The 22,158-nt window shown below is 42.9% G+C and overlaps 2 protein-coding genes across 3 annotated transcripts; one reads left to right on the top strand and one right to left on the bottom strand.

The window, feature by feature from the left end:
• Positions 1-52: 52 nt before the first annotated feature.
• atg13 (ATG13 autophagy related 13 homolog (S. cerevisiae)) lies at positions 53-9,208 on the top strand. Of its 2 annotated transcripts, XM_031749615.2 has the most exons (18): positions 53-208; positions 1,213-1,293; positions 1,565-1,645; positions 1,752-1,871; positions 2,059-2,105; positions 3,134-3,274; positions 3,373-3,413; positions 4,417-4,513; positions 4,624-4,731; positions 5,062-5,155; positions 5,351-5,449; positions 5,900-5,983; positions 6,773-6,873; positions 7,005-7,146; positions 7,230-7,307; positions 7,432-7,539; positions 7,675-7,803; positions 7,918-9,208. In XM_031749615.2, exons 2-18 carry the CDS (start codon positions 1,225-1,227, stop codon positions 7,993-7,995), a joined length of 1,617 nt encoding a protein of 538 aa, XP_031605475.1. In that variant the 5' UTR covers positions 53-208; positions 1,213-1,224; the 3' UTR covers positions 7,996-9,208. The 2 variants fall into 2 exon arrangements, with proteins under 2 accessions (XP_031605475.1, XP_031605483.1); XM_031749623.2 differs by lacking the exon at positions 5,351-5,449 and having other exon boundaries at positions 54-208.
• A 632-nt stretch (positions 9,209-9,840) lies between these two features.
• kpnb3 (karyopherin (importin) beta 3) lies at positions 9,841-20,840 on the bottom strand. The gene is made up of 26 exons (XM_031749604.2): positions 20,679-20,840; positions 18,443-18,523; positions 17,035-17,227; positions 16,730-16,832; positions 16,552-16,648; positions 16,315-16,419; positions 15,656-15,778; positions 15,445-15,565; positions 15,270-15,357; positions 15,046-15,152; positions 14,787-14,911; positions 14,590-14,679; positions 14,335-14,508; positions 14,030-14,248; positions 13,838-13,921; positions 13,616-13,748; positions 13,136-13,257; positions 12,957-13,053; positions 12,537-12,709; positions 12,342-12,453; positions 12,143-12,198; positions 11,882-12,004; positions 11,574-11,793; positions 11,259-11,487; positions 11,033-11,174; positions 9,841-10,946 (listed from the first exon to the last, which is right to left on the bottom strand). The coding sequence occupies exons 1-26, from the start codon at positions 20,754-20,756 to the stop codon at positions 10,860-10,862; spliced, it is 3,282 nt and encodes a 1,093-aa protein (XP_031605464.1). The 5' UTR covers positions 20,757-20,840; the 3' UTR covers positions 9,841-10,859.
• Positions 20,841-22,158: the final 1,318 nt, after the last annotated feature.

Here is a 22,158-nt window from a genome sequence, read left to right as displayed (position 1 = left end):
GTATTTTAACGAAAACGCTGCGGTGAACACGCCGCTACACAAACACGTCGACATGGAGAAGATAAACAGAAAAGTGGCACAGCAGCTGCTGACGTTGTGTACATCTCAAATGGGCGTATAAAATGTCTGTGTAACACAGCTCTTGGTCTCGCTTGCATTAAACTGGCCTGCATTTTATTGAAGCTCCGTTGTTAAGGTCACAGCTAATGTAAGTACTATTGTTTCGCGATTAAGTTAAAGTACGTTATTGAGCTGGACAGCTAGTGTTAGCTGCAGGCTAACGCCAGTTGCTCCGTGGATCAGTATCCTCATGCTTCACAGCTTCGCCTTTGCGAACCTTAAACCTTTCGTAGTTGTCCAAAAAAAGACGGTACTGTAGAATTAGAATTTACCATCGGTTGTTGTGTAAAGGGTAATGAGGCTGTCAGGCTTTTTTTGTTGTGTAACATGACCTCTAACTATAATTGGGACAATTTCAACGTGGAGGCCTAACCTGCTAGCCTGCTTTTATTATTATTATTTTTTTAGTCAGCTGTTATTTGGAGGGCTGAGACCACGGTGATAAAGTTTTCCTGTTAATACCTTTTATATATTATTATATTGTCCACGTTTTTCAGTTAAAAACGCTAAACTGTTGCCAGTGTGGTGAAAAATACTTATTTTGTTTAAGTAATAGAGATGTTTTCTTAGGAACTGTAGTCCTGAAATGGGGGTTTGTTGCGTGAAAACCCCCGAACACGTGGACAAGGGGGCGATAATTGGGGTTGAATTCAGCTTTTCCCCAGTGTTTGGGTTTTTCAGTCACTTTTACTTACTACACATGTAATTGCGCATGTACATGAATAGTTTACGTTTTGTTTCTCACTCTTGTTTGTTTGAATATATACACCGTAAATCTGTTTTAAAAAGCTGTATTTTTGTATTTTACCTTCTTGCAGCTGTTTCTTAGATTTATAGTGCACATATTACTTATTAATTATTGTATTTGTTAATGTAATTTGGAATACTTGTACAATTTCAGTCTTATCTTTTACTTTCTTTGTTTTTATCACTGTTTTACATGTAAAGTTTTTGCACTCCCTCGGTTTAGGGCCCTCACTATGCTTTTACACTTTTACTTATTTGTTGTAGGCTGTATTATTTTTTTTGTGCTATAACACAATAATTTCCCTTGTTGCCTCAATAAGTTTCTATTGATCATCTATCTTGCAGGGTTTTAACAATATGGAGAGTGACCTGAAGCCCCAGGATCAAAAGGACTTAGACAAGTTTATTAAGTTCTTTGCACTTAAGGTGAGACACTGACATAACTTTTTCCATACATCTGTAATTGCAGGTTTCTAAATGGAAATTTGAGGCTTCAGAAGTGAATAAATAAATAAACAATGGAAAGCCAGGTTTTTATTAGTGTGGCTCAAAGCATTGGAATTAAAATAATCTTTTCCAGCATATGTCTTTTACCATAAGTGCCTGTTATATTTTGGACAGGCTTGTCAGCAGTTTTCTATGGATTGTTTCTGTGAAACCAGTTCATTATTTGAGCAGCCTGTTTGTGTATCTGTAGACTGTCCAGGTGATAGTCCAAGCCAGGCTGGGAGAGAAGATCTGCACTCGCTCGTCATCATCGCCTACTGGATCTGACTGGGTAAAACAACTTAATCATTCTCTGTCGTAATTGTTTTGCTTTCAAGTTAACTGTGGATCTTTTCAGGGCATGGATTATGGATATTCCTTGTTAATGTTCCTTCTAGTTTAATTTGGCCATCAAAGACATCCCAGAGGTTACCCATGAAGCCAAAAAGGCACTGGCTGGCCAGCTTCCAGGCATTGGGCGCTCCATGTGTGTTGAGATCTCTCTGAAGACATCAGAGGTAAAAAAAAAAAACAAAAAAAAAAACAACCCTGCATCCTGTTTTCTTGTTTTGTAAAAACTGGGATTTGGGATTTATCATTGTTTTACACATTTGCAACACCAACCAGACCACATCATTAACTAAATATACAGCTGCTTTAATGTCACTGTGTTCATTAGTTTTTCTTTGCTTTGTCTTCCCTCAGGGGGACTCGATGGAGTTGGAGACTTGGTGCCTGGAGATGAATGAAAAGTGAGTGGATTTTGTTTTTGCTTTAGTAAAAGTCTTCTGTAGGCCATGTGGTTCAGGGTTGCTGATTTTGCTCCTCCATGTTTGCACAGTATCAGCCAGCAGGACCACAAATCTTTTAACTATAGTATCTGAGTCAGTACTGTAACTGATTGTCTCTGCCAAAACTTGGCTGTCAGACACCCGTACTAAACGTAGACCTTTGTGAGCATCCAAGTCATGAAGAAGCTTAGAAATACAGTAATAACCAGCAGTTTGAGTAAAATAATTCGTATATAAACAACTGGACATCACCCACTTTAATGGATAATGAGGTCCCATCCTCAAGCCTCAAGCTGAGAATTTTGACCCTCACCTTCTTGGTGTCTTGAAGCTTATTTCATTGTAGGAACTTGTAAATCAGAAGGGAGTTCTCTGTAAGCGTACTCTGCTCCATGGCTTTTTTCTCTAATGAGAACCGTAATTTAGAATAAATGAGTGTCTTGCTGTATTCAGTGAGATGTGAAGTCAGCGCTTGAGCCCATAAACACATCAGTAAAGTGGGTCAGTGACGAGTGGTATTAGTTTCCCTTAAAGCTCTTTAAAAACAGACTTCTTTTAAAACTAGAAGAGTTGAATGATAATTTGACCTAATTGCTGAAGTGTTTCTGTTTGAAAACTGTGTCTGAACTATTTTGTTTCTGTAGGTGATAAAGTGAGCCTGTCAGCACCCTGACAGGTCCACCAGTACTGTACAAAACACTGTTTTAATTTTGGTATTACTCTGTGCACCTGTGCTTTTGAAAGTACAGTCAAAATGATCAGTAATGGTTTCCATTTCCCAAGCTTCATTCCCCAGGCACCACACTGCTTTATTCATACAAGATAAATTTAGAGAGGGATATCAAAGAAAGGTAGTCAGGGAGAAGCAGACCTGGAAGCACGAAAACAAGCTACATTGCAGAGATATTTTTATATTCAATTGGTCTTTATTTAAAATCCCCTTAAGCTGCTGTATTGTAACACATCGCTGTGTTTTCTGTCTGCTGCAGGTGTGATAAGGAAATCAAGGTGTCGTATGCAGTCTATAACCGTCTGTCTGTCCTCCTGAAGTCTCTGCTGGCCATCACCAGAGTCACGCCTGCTTATAAACTGTCCAGAAAGCAGGGACACGACTATGTCATACTCTACAGGTGATTTGTCCTCACTTCCAGAATGCATCATCTCACTTTTTATCTTTGTGCTGTTTTCAGTCCATTCTTCTAAACTGCGTGTTGCTTCTTCTGTCTAGGATCTACTTCGGAGAGGTCCAGCTGAGTGGGTTAGGAGAAGGTAAGTTTAAGACCTGATTTAAGCTTCTGTGAAAAAGCTTTGTAGAGCCCATGACAGTTAAATAGTCCTTATGTTGACACAATGATTGCTGTTCTTTCTCTGATAAATTCAAAAACTGCGTTGAAAAAGTCACTGTAAATGCCCAGGAGGAGTTGATGGTGCTAAACAGGCCATTCACAGTAGTTGTGGACTGCAACCTGACATGTAATGACCCTTTTTCAGACCTTGGCTCATGTGATGAGGCACATGATCAATAGTGGGTCAACGATCCTTTTAAGGGACAATAACACTAGGGCTTCAATACCTGGGACTCGCCACCATTTGCACTTAGAACTGAAGAAGCTTCTCGGATGAGAGGTTGAAACGTCTTCAAGAAACTTAAAGAAGTCCAGTCACTTTTCTTTCCAAGCTCCTTAGATTACTATGACCTGGGTGACTGAGAACCTACTCAGACAACCTGACATGTGGTTAAATTTCTAGGGAGGTGTGCGCCAGGTTATGTTGTATTTTCTGTTGTTCAGAGGTGTTTGTGGTTGTGCCATATGTCGCAGTGTTTTCCAACTGAGGCATCACCAATTTATGCTTCACTGGGAAATCTATGATGAAAACTGACCTGCACTTCCAGAGATATATAAGGAACAATAGTCATAGCATCAACATAAGGACTCATGGTAATTAACACGTAACGCACCTGAACGAGCGTAAAAGTCTGCAACAACATCGGCCAGTCACATAGGTTACAATGTTGGCTCTGCAATGCTGTACCACAGAAGTCTAAATCAGGCCTAACTCGGCTCCATGACTGACATTTATTAAATCAATACAGAAACACTGAACAACACACGTCTCTTCATGTTTTCTGCTCCAGTTAGCACACAGCAGTTTGATTTGCTTGTACTGTAAACATTTTGTCAAAAGTAAGCTTTCATCACTACAGTATGGGGGTAAGTACTTTCACACTATAGGGCTGATTACATTTGCTTATGTTGTGCTTATTTTTAAGGTTTCCAAACGGTGCGCGTTGGAGTTGTTGGCACCCCTATCGGTACAATCACGCTTTCATGCGCCTACCGCACCAATCTGGCATTCATGTCTAACAGGTAACCAACACATCAAAGCCACAACAGCTGTCCTTCAGAGAATGTTCTTGTATATATTTATTCCGATGGGAAACGCATCTTATGAGCAGTTTAACCGTCCTCCTCTTCAGGCAATTCGAAAGGTCGGCTCCCATCATGGGGATCATCGTGGATCACTTTGTGGATCCTCCTTGCAGCAGCCAGCGTCCAGCAAACATGGGCCATCCCTGCAATTACAGGTAGCTTCGCCACTCAGTCTGGTTTTCTCTCCCACAACTGCAGAGAAGTTTAAATGACCTCCAAGTGCAGAAGTTGAGTAGTAAGATTTAAGGTGATGCAATCCATCATTCAGAGGTCACACTTTATCTCCCTCTCCTTTATCTCTGTGAGAGTCGAATCGGTGTATCAGAAGCAAAACATACAGCGCCTTAATCTAATACCACTCTGTGTCTTTGACCTCAGGCTTTCTGTTATCTTTCAGTAATATAAACAAATGTATACGTGTCCACCATCAGCTTATAACTTTCCTGCCTCTGCACTTCAACTACAAATATCTCTGTTGTGTGCAGGGCTCCCGATGAAGAGGACGGAGGGCAGTTTGCAGGCGTTCAGGACTCACAGGAGGTCTGCGCCACCTCATTCTCCACCTCCCCTCCCTCTCAGGTGAGCGTACGCTCCCTCGCTCTTCGGCATCGTCTCTTTCTTTAATCTGTGGATTCTTCTCTCCATTTTCACTCCTGTTTTTCATTTCGCTTTCTCTTTTTCTCTCCTTGTCTTTTTTTTTTTCTCTTTTCCTGTTGTCTTGTTGTGCGTTCTGTCTCTGCGTGTGTGTGTGTGTGTGTGCGTGCTTTGGCTCAGTGTGTGTGTACGCTGAGCCCGTCTCCCTCTAAACTGCCCAAGCCCCTTCCGCTGGATAGTCTGCAGCTCCCATTGGCTCCTGGACTTGTCACTCACACTGTGAGTCTATACTGACCATTGAGAGGGAGTGTGACTCTTTGTGTTTTTGTGAGACACAACCTGACGCTGCACTGAACAGATCTGTTTTCTCTGACTTAACATTTGCTTTTGGGCGTGTGTTCATCTAATCCTGTTCTTTCCGTCTTCTGTTTAAATTTCCACTACTCAGTGCACAGCTTCAGTTTGCTGCTGATCACTAGACATGTTTGATCATCCACATCACCACCTCAGTTAATCTATTATTGTGACGGTTCAGCATGTCCCTTAAAAGTCACACAGTATATGATAAACTTGAACTCCACCATGCTTAATCGTTCCTGGTGTGTGTGTGTGTGTGTGTGTGTGTGTGTGTGTGTGTGTGTGTGTGTGTGTGTGTGTGTGTGTGTGTGTGTGTGTGTGTGTGTGTGTGTGTGTGTGTGTGTGTGTGTGTGTGTGTCTCTTCCTGTTCAGCTGTACGCCTCCAGGTTATCCTACCAGCCAACGGCTTTAGCAGGAGCTGCAGAGTTTTGTCACCCTGCTTCCAATCCAAACCAGGTGATAACGCCATTCACACCATCAGCAGTTAATTATGTTTTATGCCCAGATTTTAGTTTATTTTTCCCTTCACAAGAACACAATCGGAAGACAGAAACAACAGAACTCAATTAAACAAGAATCACCAGCGGCTACAATGATCTGAAGAAGTGTCAGAAAATAAAGGTTTAAGATCCGAGGCAGCATCCCAGTTCAGAATATCTCAGCAGCCATGGAAAGACATCAAAGTTCTTTGTGATGGAAGAGGTCAGGTTATACTAAACAAAAAGCCGTGTTTTATATTTAATTTTTGAGCCAGGTGTTGAACAAGAATCTTCCAACTTCCTACATATTTGTAGGTCATAGTAAGAGGACCGTCTTACTGCAAGGCTAAACCCGCAACATTTTAAAACTAGTCCATGATTAAAGTGTAAATAAGTTCATAAAATTAGTTCCAGATAAAAAGAAAACTGACACTGAAACACTGACTAGAAATAAACATGATTAGAAAGAAATGGCAGTGGACTAAGAATCAAACCCTGTGGAACTCCATTTCTGAGGTGATTGCAGAAATGCATAAAATGTCCCACCATGATGAGGACGATGTGATCAGTGAAGCAAAGACTTCACCACTGACTGTTATAAATAATGATGGTGGTTTATTTTCATAGTTTGATATTCTGTTTTCCAGAAAGCCTAATGAAGGTCTGCAGCTATGACTTCTTCTATTTACTGATTAACATTCTTTTTATTTATGTCTTTCTGTTTATGTCCTCTCATAACCCTGCCCCATTGTTTTTTCTTCTCTAGGTCTTGCATGCTGGGAAGGAAGGTGGGGCTCTGTTGATGCCTCCTCATGGAGCAGATGTTCATCTGACAGTAGAGCATGCCCCCAACACACCGAGCAGCAGGTGATTGTCCGCTGGCTTTGCATTAACCAGTGAAAACTGTAACCTATTTTTATTCCCTGAATTCTGGTGTTGGTCCGTAGGTCTGTTAAATCATTTTGAAATTTAAACTTCCTGTCTCTCTCTCCTCTCAGTGGCGATGATGATGGCTTGTCGCAGAGCGGAGAAGGACGCAAAGAAGAAGGGCGGAGGAGCGTTTCCCCCTCGGACCCCGTGGAGTCACTCAATGCGTTCACAAGGAAGGTCGGAGCCTTTGTTAATAAACCCAGCACACAGGTACGTCATCGTAAGCTGCTTTTTACACCAATTTTAGTTTCTCACCCACCACACTGAACCCTGCTCTGTGTGTATCTATGTAGATAACAGCAGCCAGTCTGGACCTGCCATTTGCTGCGTTTGCTCCTCGAGGCCTGGACTCTGAGGAGAATGATCCTATGGTAACTTCAGTGTTATTGTGGATAAAAATAATGCTCCCAAACGTCTCGCCTTGCACAACAAGTACAGTTGAGGTTCACTTTAAGGCTGACACCTTTTCTGCTGTGCGTGTGTGTTTATGTTCAGGTTCACCCTCCAGATTCTCCTCCCTGCCCGTCCCCCCTGCAGGGCAGCCTTCATTCTCAGGGCTCAGAGGGATCAGGGCAGCAGGACGACTTTGTCATGGTTGATTTTGTATGTAGTTATTTTTTTTATTAGAAAAAAAAAACAATGCACAGCTGGGTTTAAACAAAAGAAGTCATTTAAAGCAAACAAGATTCAAGGTGTTTTATTGTGAAGCTGAAGCGGTTTCTCTCCCTGTCTACGTAGCGTCCGGCCTTCTCTAAAGACGACTTGTTGCCGATGGATCTGGGCACCTTCTACAGAGAGTTTCAGAATCCTCCACAACTGGCCAGTCTCTCGCTTCACATCAGTTCCCAATCGATGGCTGACGACCTGGTAAATACCTTCTTATTTGCAATTGTGTTGACGGCGAAGCTTTTGGCGCCTACAGAATTGACAGCACGGAAATGAATATCAGTAGTCACGTGAGTTTGCGTTATCCCTCCGCAGGACTCTCTGCCGGAGAAGCTGCGCGTCTATGAGAAAAACATCGACGAGTTTGACGCCTTCGTGGACATGCTTCAGTAGACGAGGAGTGAGGGGGTGAAGGCTGAAAGTAGAGAAGGACTTCCTGTGAGACAAAGAAATGGACACTGAAAAATGAATGAAAGGAAGAAGCAGACTGGAGGCTCCTCTGGTTGTTTGTCCTGTGAAAATTACTCTGACTAAATCACCGTGTTTCAATGTGAAATTTCCCTCTCCTTCCTGTCGAGTACACTTAACAGCTTGTACATCTTCACTGTAAATACTATGTTATCTCCTGTGACACTGACACACACACCCCTCTGTGGTCCGGTAGGGTTGATCCAACTCAAAGGTCTTCATTTTCTCTGTGGCGTAAATCGGCTCTCGTTTTCAGTGTGTAATCAAATCAGATGATCGTGGCGTTTTCAGTCACTTAGACAACCGCCCACATCCGAGGACAGGCTATCTGCATTCTTGAGAACTGTAGCTCACCGCCGAACACTAAACTCACCACGGCCTTGCTGATCATATCTGAGCTGAAGCTGACGGATCTACAAGTCGAACGAGTACGTTTCACATTACGAGTTTTCTCTTTAAAGCCGGTCTGGACAAAGAAAGTTGCACATGGCCTTGCAAGAAGATTTCTGTGCTCTGCTTTACAGTGAAGGCGGCGCTCGCTTCAATGTCCCTCAGCAGGTTTTCCCAGCTGGTCTGGGGATTTAAACTGCCAACTTCAGCGTTTGCAAACGTCCCCAGTGGAATGTAAAGCGAATTAACTGCTGTACAGAAAACATTTCCACGCTTCAGTTTGCTTTGCAACAACACTCAGTTGCCAGTTAAACCATGTACTCCTAGCTGAAACTAATACAGCATCCCACCCCTGCGATAACACACGTTGGTTTTTGTTGAAACTTAACGATCATTTCGAAGGTTGGTAATTGTGAATCGAGGGGAATGAAGGACCCCCCCAGTTCAATAAAATTTACCACCGTCTTAAATCGCAGCCTTGAAAATGACCATGAGGTTTAACCAGCCCCAGTTTAATCAAGAAGTCAACACAACCCGCGTGGATACTGGATTTTATTGCAGGATGTTAGTTTGAGCTCTCCAGTAGCCTGGTGTTTACCGTGCACTCTTCAACATGCTTATGTATATTTTGATATTTTTTTTTGATTAAAAGAGGGAAACATCCATGACCGTTCAGTTTGGTTGAAAGCTTTAAACTTTTCTTTTGGTGTAGATGTCCCAATAAAGCATGGCTGCTCTGTACAAACTACATGGAAAACCTGTGACTCGTGTCTTCAGTGGCTGGGATGTTTTACTAGGATCCAGAATTACCCAATAATTCATAATTTAAGAGTTTATATATTTTAAAAAAAAAAACCCACACTTGTGTAAATAAGTACATAATATAATGGATAGACACTAAAAAAAAAAAAATTATATATATTTTTTAAATAAACTGTAGCAGTTCTCTTGCCATTTCAGTGTAACAGCACCTGTAAACACACTGCAAGAGTTTGAGTTGTGACACAAAGTATCCTGAATTGGAGCAGTACAACCTCAAGGGGAACTTTCAAAACCTCTGAGACACAAGATGCAGGAGGAAATTTCTTTTTTAAAATTGATTTTATACAGAAACTACTTTCAGCTGTTCCACATTTGAACTAAATTTTTAATCCTGGCTGTAAACTCTACTTTTGGTTAGAATTGAACTGATAATTTCAGCTTACAGAAAATGTTAATCAGGAGACCATTGGCAGAATCAACATCTTATGTGTTGCAAAATTAAAGACAGTTTAGACAAAGCTTCAAAATATGCACGTGTAGACATGTGATGACAGTTTCCCCTGGTTGTCCAAGATGCCGAAGACTAAGTTGCAAGCAGAATTAAAATGAAAAGACCACTTTTCAGAATTCTCAAATGTAGTTTTATTCTTGGTAGTTTCTGGATTTCCATCACATACCTGCAGGACTGCAAAGGGTCAGAACTGTAAAGTTAAGAGTAAGGTAGCACTTAAACACATTTCATTCTACACTTCATATTTCACCAACGCGCCACAGGCTTTACGGCTGTGACCAACTTCTTAGAGCCCCGAGTCGTTATGCTGCTACCTAAAAAGGGCTGTTAACCGTTCAAATGCTTCACTTCCTGTGAACAGCTGTCTGGAAGGCTATGGAGGAAAGTCGATGTCAACTCTCCCAGACAACGATGACGTAAATTTCCTAACTATGAATATTTTCTAGGGTTAGCCACTTAAACATGCCATTACTTTTGAAAGCTCTGAGCTGCAGTAGTCAGAGGACATTTCCCCCCAGGAAATGCTGGGGTGATGTAACGAGAAAAGAATAAAAATACAAAAAAAAAAAAAATAATAATAATTTCACAGGAGACAGGCAGTGATTGCCCAGTGTGCATTTCCACCTCGTTCAATTGCTCAGTCCACTAGAATTGTCCTGTCCCCACGTCCCCCCCCACTGTAGCTCCTCCTGAGCCCGACTGTCCGATGAGTTTGTGTAGGGCGACTTTGTGATTGAGTCTGGGCGTGACGAGACCGGTCACATGTCAGGGAATGGTTGAAAACAAAAACATCTGAGTAGAAGACTGTAACGGTGATGAGACAAAACTTTTTCCTCTTATCCCACTCCCGTCAATACAGGTAAAAAGTCTTCAAAGCGGATGGCCAGAGTCCTCCTTCGTCATTCATATCCAACCTGCTCCAAGTCAGCTGAATGTAGGTGGAGTAATGTAGTTGGTAGGGGGTTGTGGTTGGGGATGGGGTGAAGCCAGCATCCATATGCACTACAGATCAGAGCAGGAGGAAGAAGAGGGAGTGTTTGGAGGAGGTTCAGGAGTTCAACTTTTCTTAATGGGCTTGATTTTTAATTTTTAAAGAGAAGGGAGGTGACGGAGGCGGGGTTCAGGCTCAGGCAGTACTCAGGAGGTCCTGTATGGCTTTCTGCTGCGTCTCATTGAGTGTCGATATGCACTGTGTCCACAATCCTGCTGAGGTCTGGAAGACATGACAAGAATGGGTAATCTGCAAAGCATTTAAACATCAAGTAGATTTGAAGGCTGTGTCTACATTTCTGGGCTTACCTGCACTTGACGGATCACGTTAGCGAGCCGCTTGCTGCACGAGTCTTCGCTCTTGATAGATTCATTTGAGACTCCGTCGGCTATGATGAAGAAAATTTTAGGAAGATTTGCGTTCTCTGGTCCGAGGACAATCGGGTTGTTGCTGTGGAGAAAGGATTGAGAGGTCAGGTGCGCAGGGTGGAGGGGGTTCATAGACAGTCAGGAAAATGAAGTCACGGTACCCTACCTCTCAATGAGGTCACAGAGGAAGTCAAAAGTGTGGACTGCCTCCTCTTTGTCCTCTTTGAGCGGTAGCCAGCTGAGCCAGTGGGGAAGGACCTCGTTAACGTTGACGCACTCTGGTTGGAACCTCATGAGCTTTCCCACAGCAGAGATGCAGTTCTCTGTAGCGTTGACGTTTTCCTTTGAGCGCGAGTCAGCTGCCTGGATGACTCTGACCAGCAGGGGGAGGGCCTCTGTGACGAAGAAAGACCCGAGCACATCATGTAGGTGTCGCTAAGCAACTGAACTGCCAGCAGGTAAAGCAAAGACCAGGTCATACCTGTGCAGAAGGGGCGGTAGTTCTCGCCTCCGAACTGAGCCATGACGCCGACGCCATAGGCAGCTGCCTGCCGGACCTCAGGGCTCGTGTCACAGAGTGACTGGATCATCGGCCGCAAGAAATATTCTGCGTATTTGAACGAGGAGGGACTGCAGTGCTCCACCACATCGTCAAAAATGCACAGACCCCACTGTCTGTCAGCCCAGGGCCTGTTAGGACACTGAAGACAAGTGAGACAGTTTAGTAGTATTCATTTCCAGTTTCCATGTACATATTATACTAAAAAACAGTGCTCAGCAATCACTCACTATTAGCTGGACAATGAGCTGCAGCAGCTGCTCAAACCAAGGCAGCACCTTCTCTTTGTAACTGCTGAACACCGAGTGCAGGATGTCAGATACTTTGGTCAGAATGTACACATCGTTCTCATCCTGGGAGAAAACAAACACCACGATGGCTTGAAGTGTCTTGCAGCATCATCATGATCATCATCATCATCATCATCATCATCATGATCATCATCATCATCATCATTTTTGAAGGTTAACACACAAAGCAAAAATATTTACCTCATCTTGTAGTGTTTCCTCTACCTGCTCATCATAATCTTCATCCTGTCTTTTAGCTGGATAACACAATGAAGTACGTGTTAGGATTTTGTACCAGCATTTAAAACAATCATGCCCTCATGGCATTTGTGACGTGTCATTTGTCATGGTCTTATGACAAATAAGACCTTAAACAATATTTGTGTTTGTGAAGTCTCACCCTGCCTCAGCTCCTGGTTCTTAAAGTGCTCCTCCAGCTTCCCCTTCAGGATGCCGCCCAGCTCCTCGAAATGCTCGCTGTTCAGACAGCCGTCTCCCATCAGCTCTATGCACTTTAACAAACACACTTTTGTCAGTCCACAAATCAACATGGCTCATGGGGAGAGAGTAAAGAAAAAGCCCAAAATTTAGCTACCTTGGCAAACGAATGCATGATTTCTGACAGGACGTCAGAGTCTGGCTCTGTGCCGATGGCCTTGATGAGGGCGTCGCACATGAAGTGCCACATCTGGGTGAGGTATTCTGGTCCTCGAACCCGGGCACACTCCAGCAGCAGGGGCATGGACTCAGCTGCCGCCACCCGCACACGTGAGACAGTTAAGGCCAACGTCGCCTGTATTTTCACATAATCTGAACAGTGGAACCATCAGAGAGGTTCATGCTGAAGACTTTACCATCTAAACATGGAATCTGATCGTGCTGCCTGTTCCTGAATGTTTGAATCCCCCTCCCCCAATCATGAAGCACTGAGTGCTCTGGGAGAATAGGAAATTGCTATATAAGAATCAGACCCTTCAATTATACTGCAGTTCAAAATGTCATAACAAGAGGATATCATCATGAAAGTAGAACTTGAGCAGAGGAACCATGAGCTTCACCACCTGCTCGGTGTACTCAACAAAACCTTCCTTCAGCTCTTTGGCATAACACACCTGAGAAAAAGAAAGAGGAAGAGTGAGTGATGACCGCATCCACAGCTTCACAGGACATTCTTCAGTCTCATTTTCTTCTCACCAGCATCTGACAGGCAGTAGCCTTCTCCTCCAGGCCGGCTGTCTTGATTCCAAAACTCTGCTGGTCTCCCAGGTTGACAAACTCCCAGCCATCATCCTCTGATATGTTCTCCATGTCCTGGGCTTTAAAAGAAGAAAAGTGAAAGAGTTTTAAGTGAATTCTTTACATTACACATACAAGAATCACATATTGAAGTCCCAGCAGGCAGCACATTACTGCAATATTAAATTTGAACACATGACAGTGAGCAGATATTCTTCAGAGAGATTTGTGACTACTAATCTACGGACACTGATTTGTTGCAATGTGGGTAAAGGTACATGGCTGCAGCTTTTATTCACCACTGGATTAGGTTTAAAGCATGCTTTGGTATTTGCTCATTTAAATGCCTGCAGACTTTCATTTCAGGCTTATAGAACAAACTGGACACGCATCAGAAGTCAGTGAAGGTGGTGCAGGCGGCAGCTGTCTGTTACTTACTGTCAAGCAGGGCCACCTCAGGCTTGATGGAGGCAGTCTTCATCAGGGGGCCCATCACCACCGGCAGATACTGCTGGAACTCCTTCCCCAGAATCTTGCACATTCTCGCCCAGGCTGAGATCATGTAGGAGATCTAAACCGAGAACAAACCATAGCAGCTGACTGCGTGTGACCACCACCTTGAACTAGATTTTTTTTTAAGTTTTGTTCAAGTCGTCCTACCTGGGGATCATCATCCTCCAGATCGTTGAAGTCAGTCTGGGTCTTGAGGAGCAGCTGCATGACAGCCGATGCATCTGGCATGAACTAGAAGAGCAGAGAGATATGTGACTATGAGTGTTAAAGCTTCATTTAAAGGGAATAACCTTGATTTAGGATCTTGGCACATGGTATGCTTTGATGGTCAGAGTATACCTTCTCCTTGCCAACAGCCAGGCCGATGAGACTGATGCACTCTATGGTCTTGCCGCGCAGCAGCCGGAGCTCCTTCTGCACGGCGTTTTCTACAATGTGTTTGAGCGAGGGCATGAACATGTCGTAATATGGCACAAACTTCTCCTCTGCGGTGTCGGCCACTGAGGCGATGGATGTCACCACCTGCTCCAGCACCAGCTTTGTGCCCTTCTGGATCAGCTGAAGGTTGAAGAAATGATTTGCATGAGACAGACCACACACACGGACTTTGTGAATGCACGATCTCCTCGAACACTTTACTGTACCTCCTGTAGCTTGGCAACCATGATGACATGAAGGTGCTGCACCAAGTTGTCCAGATAAAGGATGAGCAGCGATTTAGGACAGTCCTCTGTAAAGTTTATGAGGGCGGCGGCGGCATGGGCCTGCACCCGAGGGTTACTCTGGTCCTCCATGGTCTGCAGCAGGGCTGAGATCACCTAAAACAAATAAACAAACGGTCTTTGTAACCATGAAGAAAATGAAAGTGCTGGCACAGCTGTTTAAGTCACTTAAGATACCTTATCATGGAATTTCTTTTGAAAGGTGGGGGCAAAGTCTGTGGCCATTTGTCCAATAGCATTGCAGGCAGCATACCGCACCCTTGGGTGCTAGGAAGGAAAAAAGAGCAAATGATTAAGAAACACTGATCAACTACCCATTAAGACAGTTAAGTAAACTCAGTGGCACTTTTATACGACGGCTGCCGTTTCCTTACAGGGTCGGAGCAGAACAGGAGGACAAAGCTGACGATCTCTTGGAGGATGGCCTCCATCTGCTGGTGGCAACCCTCACCGATGGCCGACAGCGCCATTAGCCCAGCATGGCGATACTTCCAGTCAGCTAGCAGGAAACGCATAATTGACACAAATTTAAGCACTTTAGTACCCAAGCAGCTGTTAATTTTGCTCTATGAAAACAAATGGTAGCGTAATTAAAGTTAAATTAGTGCTGCAGTAATGTGCAGCTTGACATACGATTCTGCAGCATCTGCATGATATGCTGTTTGATCATGGGAAGAATGATCTTTCCTCCCAGACCACAGGCAATTCGATCAAGCGCGCTCTCCCCAGCCACAGCATTACTGGTGAAACACAAGAAACATCCAGGAACTTAAATAAGGACATGCACACATTTACTGAACTTCAGAGTACTTTAAGTACACTCAAAGATGGAAATGTATTAGTGCATCAGAACGTACCTGTCAAAGTCTTCATCTTCTAGCTCATCAGCCATCGCCCACTCATCATCATCCTCGAGATCCACCATCATCGCCAGCATCTGAGGCACTAATAAACAACACAGACTGCTATCAAAACTACTCCACTCATCTTATTTGGGCACATCATATAGGGGCTGCTGAATCAAACGCTTACCACTCTGTGCTACAATGGCCGTGTGTTTTCTTAGCATGGCCGCTGCCGTCTCCGATAACGTGACAATGACTTCCAATGCCAGCTGCCGTTGCATATTTGTAAGGTTGGTATCTGCGCACAGCTGAGGACACAGGACAATTGCACATGAAACGATGCCTCGAGTCTTAATCAGTGGTAAAGAGATATTCACCATTTAGATGTTGCAGCTTACCCTCAGACAAAGCTGCAGTGTTTCCTCCAAGTTGGGTCTCAAGTATTTGGGTGCCGTGTCTGCAATTTCCACCAGAGACTTGAGCACAGAGTCATCGCCCTGGTAGCATGACTCATTCACTGCCTGATGGGTAAATCAAACAAACAGGTAGGTTTGTAATGCAAATATATTCAACAGGTGTGGCAAACTCAATGCCACATTCTGACCTCCTGACTTCCTCTTCCACCTTTATGAGTCAAACATAAAATATGCTACTGCAATAGAAGATTTGCTACAGGATCCAAGATGCCCAATATTTCATAATGATGCTGCATTATTATAAGCTGCAGGAACAAAAGCTACCAAACACTTGCATGTGTATTTGCTTTCACATGACTTCAATAACCTCTCAATGCAGAGACTGTCATCAGAATCGATCATAACAGTATGAAAACATTATGTCACTCCAAGTAAGCAGTAGAGCATTTACTTTGAAGTTCCAGCCTCCATTTGCAGATATCCGACATTAAACTTTAATTAATAGATCTTAAATGACTGATGCTCTTAGTGCTCAGAAGCCATTACCGGTGCAAAAACATAAGTACTGACGGGTTCCGTATCTACAGTACAAAGTGATCCGATCTGAAATCACACAAAGACACCAATGTGTTATAGCTTACCTGCAGGATTCCCGGCAGGAGATCAGCAAAGTGTTTCAGCAGAGCTGTGTTGCTTTCATTGGACAGAACAAAAGATGCTGCAGCCCGAGCTGCCAGGGTACGAATCTGTGAGATTAATTTAAATAAATAAAAGCAGCTAAGAAAGGGAACTGAGAGGCGTGTGATATGAAAGATCCACACATAGTTAAATGACATCACATTTCAGCTACCAGGCCACGCCCCATCCTAAAACCTTACCTGTGGGTTTGCCTGGTCCTGCATGCACTGAACAAGCATGCGCTTGATAACCTCCATATAATGCTGCTGCTGGTTGCCAAAGATTCCTGGAAAGTTCCTAGAAAGATATCATTGGAAGACATTAGTCAGTGCATCCGCCTGAGTAAGAGTTTGAATTCATCATGCAACAGGAGCTCACCAGAATATGTGCAAGGCAGCTTCTCGGAGGCCGACATTCTCAGCGTTGACAGAATCGAACAGAAACTTGAGCACCTCTGGCCACTGGTTATTCCCATCGTCATCTACATTAAACAAAAATACCAAACATTCCTCAGTAATTTCCACTTCGATGTTGATCAAATGACATTCAAACTGAGAATTTCATTAATGACCCATGAGAATGTTTGCCCATTATTCCTGTATAACATGGGAAATACCGAGTCATGGCTCATCCTCAGTATTTAATCAACAGCCACCAGAACAGAGTGAAAAAAAATAGATCACCGATGAGGTTCCGAGACAGCTCGGCTGCAATGTCGCAGATCTTCTTGCGGATGGTTGGGGAGGTCTCTTGTTGGATGCCCGACAGCAGCTCTGTCTTGATGGCTGTCTGCATCTCCAGGGTCAGGCCTGGGTAGATCTCCTCAAAAGAGGAAGACAGCAGCCGCCGCAGCAGCACTGCTGCCATCTGTTTGACCTGTGGGGGCAAAAAAGATAAATACAATGCTGCTTTCAACATGACGTCATACCTAAACAGTCATGTCAGACACCCATACACAAGTGTTCACTTTTCAGTTTAGTTGGGCAGTTGTCTTACTGGACCAGCTAGTTTGATAGTTTATGCTCTCTCATTAACAAGTGTTGTGAAACAAATCGTTTCCTTCTGCAAAAACATGTTACCCGTTTGGTAAACCGAAACCTTTAGCGTGAGTGGTCATTAAGGGGAATAAAAAAACATAAAACCAGACCGAGTGTCTTAGAAAGGCAGAGTCACTCTCACTGGGCCAAGCACCTCTCTGCCTGCTCCCATTTCAAGCCTCTAAAAATATCAGCCTTGAGGTAAAGTAAAGCAGAGGAAGCATGAGGGCCCAAGCAGCTGGTGGATTCAGAGTAAACATGACTGCCTGAATGCCAGAACTGTGACTCACAACAAGCCGTAGTCAGGCAGCGCCGAGGCCCTCACATGTGATAGCCGGACTACATACTTGAAATGCCAGCAATGTTGCACCTTTTAAAGAGATAAAAGGCATTGCAGGCTTCAGTGTCATGCGTTGCATCACTCTTTCCTATGTGTACTGCTGTCTGAATGGGAAATAATTACTACACTTAGTATAATGCAAAGTATCCCTTTGACAAGATTATGAGGAGCTTATTTAAAAAAAAATATATATATATATAAAAAAAAAAAAAAAAAAAAAAATAACACTGCTAGAATATTTGGATTTAATATTTCACCATCCTTTTATTAGATTCTGACAGGCTGGAGCACATCCCTGATGACTTTGGATGATTGTTTTTCCAAGTTATTATGTGTATTAAAACCCACTCAGTACATTATTCATATATGGCAAAAATGCACGTCATCCATTTATTTAGCATGCAATGTCTCATATTAACTGTGACACAGCACCTGGAAAACCCACGGAGATGTGAACGAGTGAAAAACAAATTTCATACACAACATTTGTTGACAACTTAAGATTCTAAAGGTGAAAGAATTATGTCAACTTTGTCTGACCTTTGGCCTAAATTGTCTCTTTTGGGTGTGTCAAGACTTCATCGAGCACAATACGGCAGATCATAAATGTCTCAGATGGGCTCTTAAGTCGCCAAGTTTTTGCAGTTCCCCTGCTTCAGGCTGAAAAAATTCACCATGTCATGCCACAGATATGTTCAAAGTCCGTGTACAAACCTCCTCTGCAGCAGACGCATCTCTGACAGCCTGTAGCAAGAATGTGATCTTATTCTGGCCTGGAATATTGTCGTAGGTCTCCTGAAAAGAAAATGAAAGCACCGTGGTTAGGATCAGACAGGCCATGCACAACATTAATTTCTACTGCTAATACAGCATCATGTTCCCTTTACTGCAGTTACAAAGAAACATGCAATTCCCGCCCCCCCAACATTCAAACTGAAACAGATGCTGTGGTCAAAATGATAAGGACTGTCCAGTGAGGTCATATCAGGGATTTCCTGAAATATAAAGGCAGGACTGAATATTTACTTTTCCCCTTTTTACGGAGGGTTAAGCTACAGATCCATGAATATATTTTCCTTATAAAATGGCAAAAAAAAAAAAAAAAAAAAAAAAAAAAAAAAACACACACCACAACAACAACAACAACAACAACAACACAGGAAAATACAAACATCTGTTAGGTAAGGTAACAGACTCTGCCTCAACTCAAATTGTGTTTCTTTGTGTTTCACACCCCAAATGTCCAGTTCTGAGCCAGGAAAAACCCTGTACATCACTGACATTTGCTATAAAGATAACCAGTATTTTAATGAGCAGTAAAAGTGACATGTGTGCAAGTGTACTGAATATGTATATAAATTGAACATAAGCCCTAATGGACTCATACACAAGAGCCACCCGTTTATTTTACCATTGTTAAGCTAGTTTACCCAAGTTAAATGAGACTCCACAGGGATACAGTGAAACCTCTGGTGTGCACTCTGGTAAAAGTCACTATGTGCATGTAGTTTCAGCATTCCCATCATGTGGAAGGATCGAGTACGAACTCTTAACACAACTGCACGGGAGAGCCACCTTCAATGGATTCCCGAACTGACAAAACGAGACAGGGAGGAGCACAGACTGGGCTGAAATCAAATCCCAAACAATTAGAATCAGAATGACCAAGCGCTCACGTTGAGCAACCCTTGAATTACCTGCAAATCAATCTGCGAAGTCCACTCCTCTTATAACCTGACTTGAGCTACTGCACTAATCCATTTGTCCACCTAAAGCCTAAATGAGTTTGGTTGCCACACAAATTCAAATGCACTTCATGGGTTCTCACAATACCACCACTTGGATGAACCAGTGATGGGATTAACTACAAAAAATGGTGACTAACTGTATCTTTCAACTGTTAAAATGTGAGTTTAGGTCCCATACAGGTGGATCAATTCCTATTATGTGAGTAAAACAGAACGGGAGGAGTTCCTATAAAGGATGAATTCCAATGAGCTTAGCATCCCGGCAGACAGTCTGAGTTTATCAAAGAAAAACGCTGACTGGTAGAGAGACAGTGGTGTGTGATAAGATTCAACCACCTCATCCAAAAGTCGGGGTGCCGGAGAGAGGAGGGGGGGGGACGTTGGTAACAATGCTCTGCGGCGACAAGAGGCTAATAATGGTGGTTGTGAGGGGGGAGAGAGTGAATAGGCGAGCTAGACACAGCCTAAACAAATCCTCTGAGAGAAACTAATCCGGGGAGACGAGCCTAGCTACTGACGTGTCTGAAACTGAGATGATCAGCTTCACGAAGGGAAACACGGCAGCTAGTTTAAAACTGTCTGGTTAAGACTTGACTTTTAGTTAACACGACCGGAGGCCATTGCATAAGTACTCGCCCCTTTGAATGAACTATCTCACCATCTACAGCCTATCCTTTTGAGGGTTTGTTTATCACCGCAGCAGTAACTCAGCATATGTGCCACGTTCCGTCTCAATATTCCGCTTTAATATTTTAGCAAGCCAATGTGCTGAGCCTAGCGTGCTAGCTAACAAACCTAGCAGCACTGTGGGTAGCTCATTAGCTTACTGCTACTTCCTGTACTCTATAGGCGCCACTGTCAGCTGGAGGTTTGGAGGCTGGTTCCGACAAACGGGTCCGTTCACTTTCTACCGAACAGCCCGAGCTTTGCCGAGACACGTACGGCTACATGGTGTCACGACAGCGCTGGTATCTGTGACATCGAAATTATGTCCACGTATAACTACGCAACACGGTGGTAGTTAGCGTTAGCTGACTAGTACTCGGCTTCACAGCGCACGTGGGCTACCGAGCTTGACGTGAGAGCCTGCGCGCGGCCAGGCTGGACAGCTAAGTGGTTAGCTTCTGCTAACTTGGCCACACGACTTCCAGCATTCGCCGAACTTGTCAGCCACTAAAAACTGTTTTTTTTTCTCTTCTTACCTCTGCCTGTTTCCTGACGTTGTTGTCAGGGCTCATCAAGTTACCCAGCAAGAGGTAGAACTGCTGCTGTTCCGCCATTGCAGTGAGATCCAAAAAGAGCAGCCGGGTGGAGGAGCGGCGTAATGAACCCGGCAGACCCTACCTCGGTCACACAATGCTGCTAGCGTCTTATTGGCTAGCTTTATCGACCTTACTCAGAGGTCATTGGATCGAAGACCTTAGGCATGCACTCGCCATTGGCTGGCACGCACTCTCTGTTTCTATTGGTTGAAATTGACACAGGGAACGTGAACGCGTTGTTTCTATTAGCTGCCGGTGAGTTACTAAAGCGCGGGAGTTTATTACGTCATGGCTGAGAAAATTGAAACAATCAGAGCAACAGTTCATCAACACATACGCGTTATCACAGCTAAAAAAGCAAACAGGTTTACTCTGATATACTCAAATCTGCGATTAGATAGGACTGAACGATGAATATATTCTCCTTCATTTTCTAAATAACAAGAGTGAAGTAGAGCTTTGAGTGAAGACTTTAGAAATGGCATGATTTGGTAGTTTTACAAAAGAAATTGAACTTAATGCTTCCTCAATCACTGCATATTGTTAGAATTAACCATATGAAGCCAAATGCATCATAGTTCATACAGGAGTTTTTGAGACCTGTGGATAATCCGTATGATTTTTTTTCTTCACGAAAACCTAAATAAATTGTACAACAATGCCAGATGTAGATTATAACTCATAAATGCAAATTAATATTTAATTCATTTTTTTTATTAGTCAGAAGGTTCAAGGAACAGTCCAGTTTTTTTTAAATACCATAAATAAATAAATAATTTTCTGGCAATTATTTTATGGTTCAGGCTTTATTTATTACGTTGTCATTTCAGGAAAAAAGTGCTATAATATGATGATGATGATGATTAGTATTATATGCAGATCATAAAGAATGAGAAGAAGAAGAGGCAGAAAAACAATACACTTGTTGCCCTATTAGATTTGTAGCTGATTTGTCGTTGTTTAGTTTTTTGTTCTGTCATGTTTCCCACCATTCATTCATTCATTTAGTTATGTCATATGCTCACATGCTTTTTTATGTTGAACATCTACCATTACAAATCCAAAAGCGTTCACATCTTGCAACTAGAAATAGGTAAGAAAGAAATTGTTCTAGATTTAAAGCCAAACTATGATTGAAAATTGCATTTTTATATTTATAGTCTAATCAGAAGAAACACCTGAATACAGATTGCAAGGTAAATTGTCTAATTTTTCATCTTACATTAACTGTATTATATGTTGAACTTGTTCTATTTCTGACTGAGTTTTTATGTGTTTATTTTTTAAAATCAAATCAAATCACTTTTATTGTCACATCACATGTGCAGGTACACTGGTACAGCACATGCGAGTAAAATTCTTGTGTACAAGCTTCACAAGCAACAGAGGTGTGCAAAATACAATACAATAACGTAAGAAC

This window comes from Oreochromis aureus, linkage group 23, assembly GCF_013358895.1.
Source record: "Oreochromis aureus strain Israel breed Guangdong linkage group 23, ZZ_aureus, whole genome shotgun sequence".
Classification (NCBI taxonomy): Eukaryota; Metazoa; Chordata; class Actinopteri; order Cichliformes; family Cichlidae; genus Oreochromis; species Oreochromis aureus.
This window is presented reverse-complemented; position numbering and strand designations above follow the sequence as displayed.

Coding starts and splice junctions, on each gene's coding strand:
- kpnb3 (XM_031749604.2), bottom strand. CDS start 20,756: ATGGCGGAACAGCAGCAGTTCTACCTCTTGCTGGGTAACTTGATGAGC. Junction 17,228..18,442: donor ATGCGTCTGCTGCAGAGGAG/GTTTGTACACGG, acceptor TTGCCCCCACAG/GTCAAACAGATGGCAGCAGT. Junction 15,779..16,314: donor TCCTGCCGGGAATCCTGCAG/GTAAGCTATAAC, acceptor TTTACCCATCAG/GCAGTGAATGAGTCATGCTA.
- atg13 (XM_031749615.2), top strand. CDS start 1,225: ATGGAGAGTGACCTGAAGCCCCAGGATCAAAAGGACTTAGACAAGTTT. Junction 1,872..2,058: donor TCTCTCTGAAGACATCAGAG/GTAAAAAAAAAA, acceptor GTCTTCCCTCAG/GGGGACTCGATGGAGTTGGA. Junction 6,874..7,004: donor CCCAACACACCGAGCAGCAG/GTGATTGTCCGC, acceptor CTCTCCTCTCAG/TGGCGATGATGATGGCTTGT.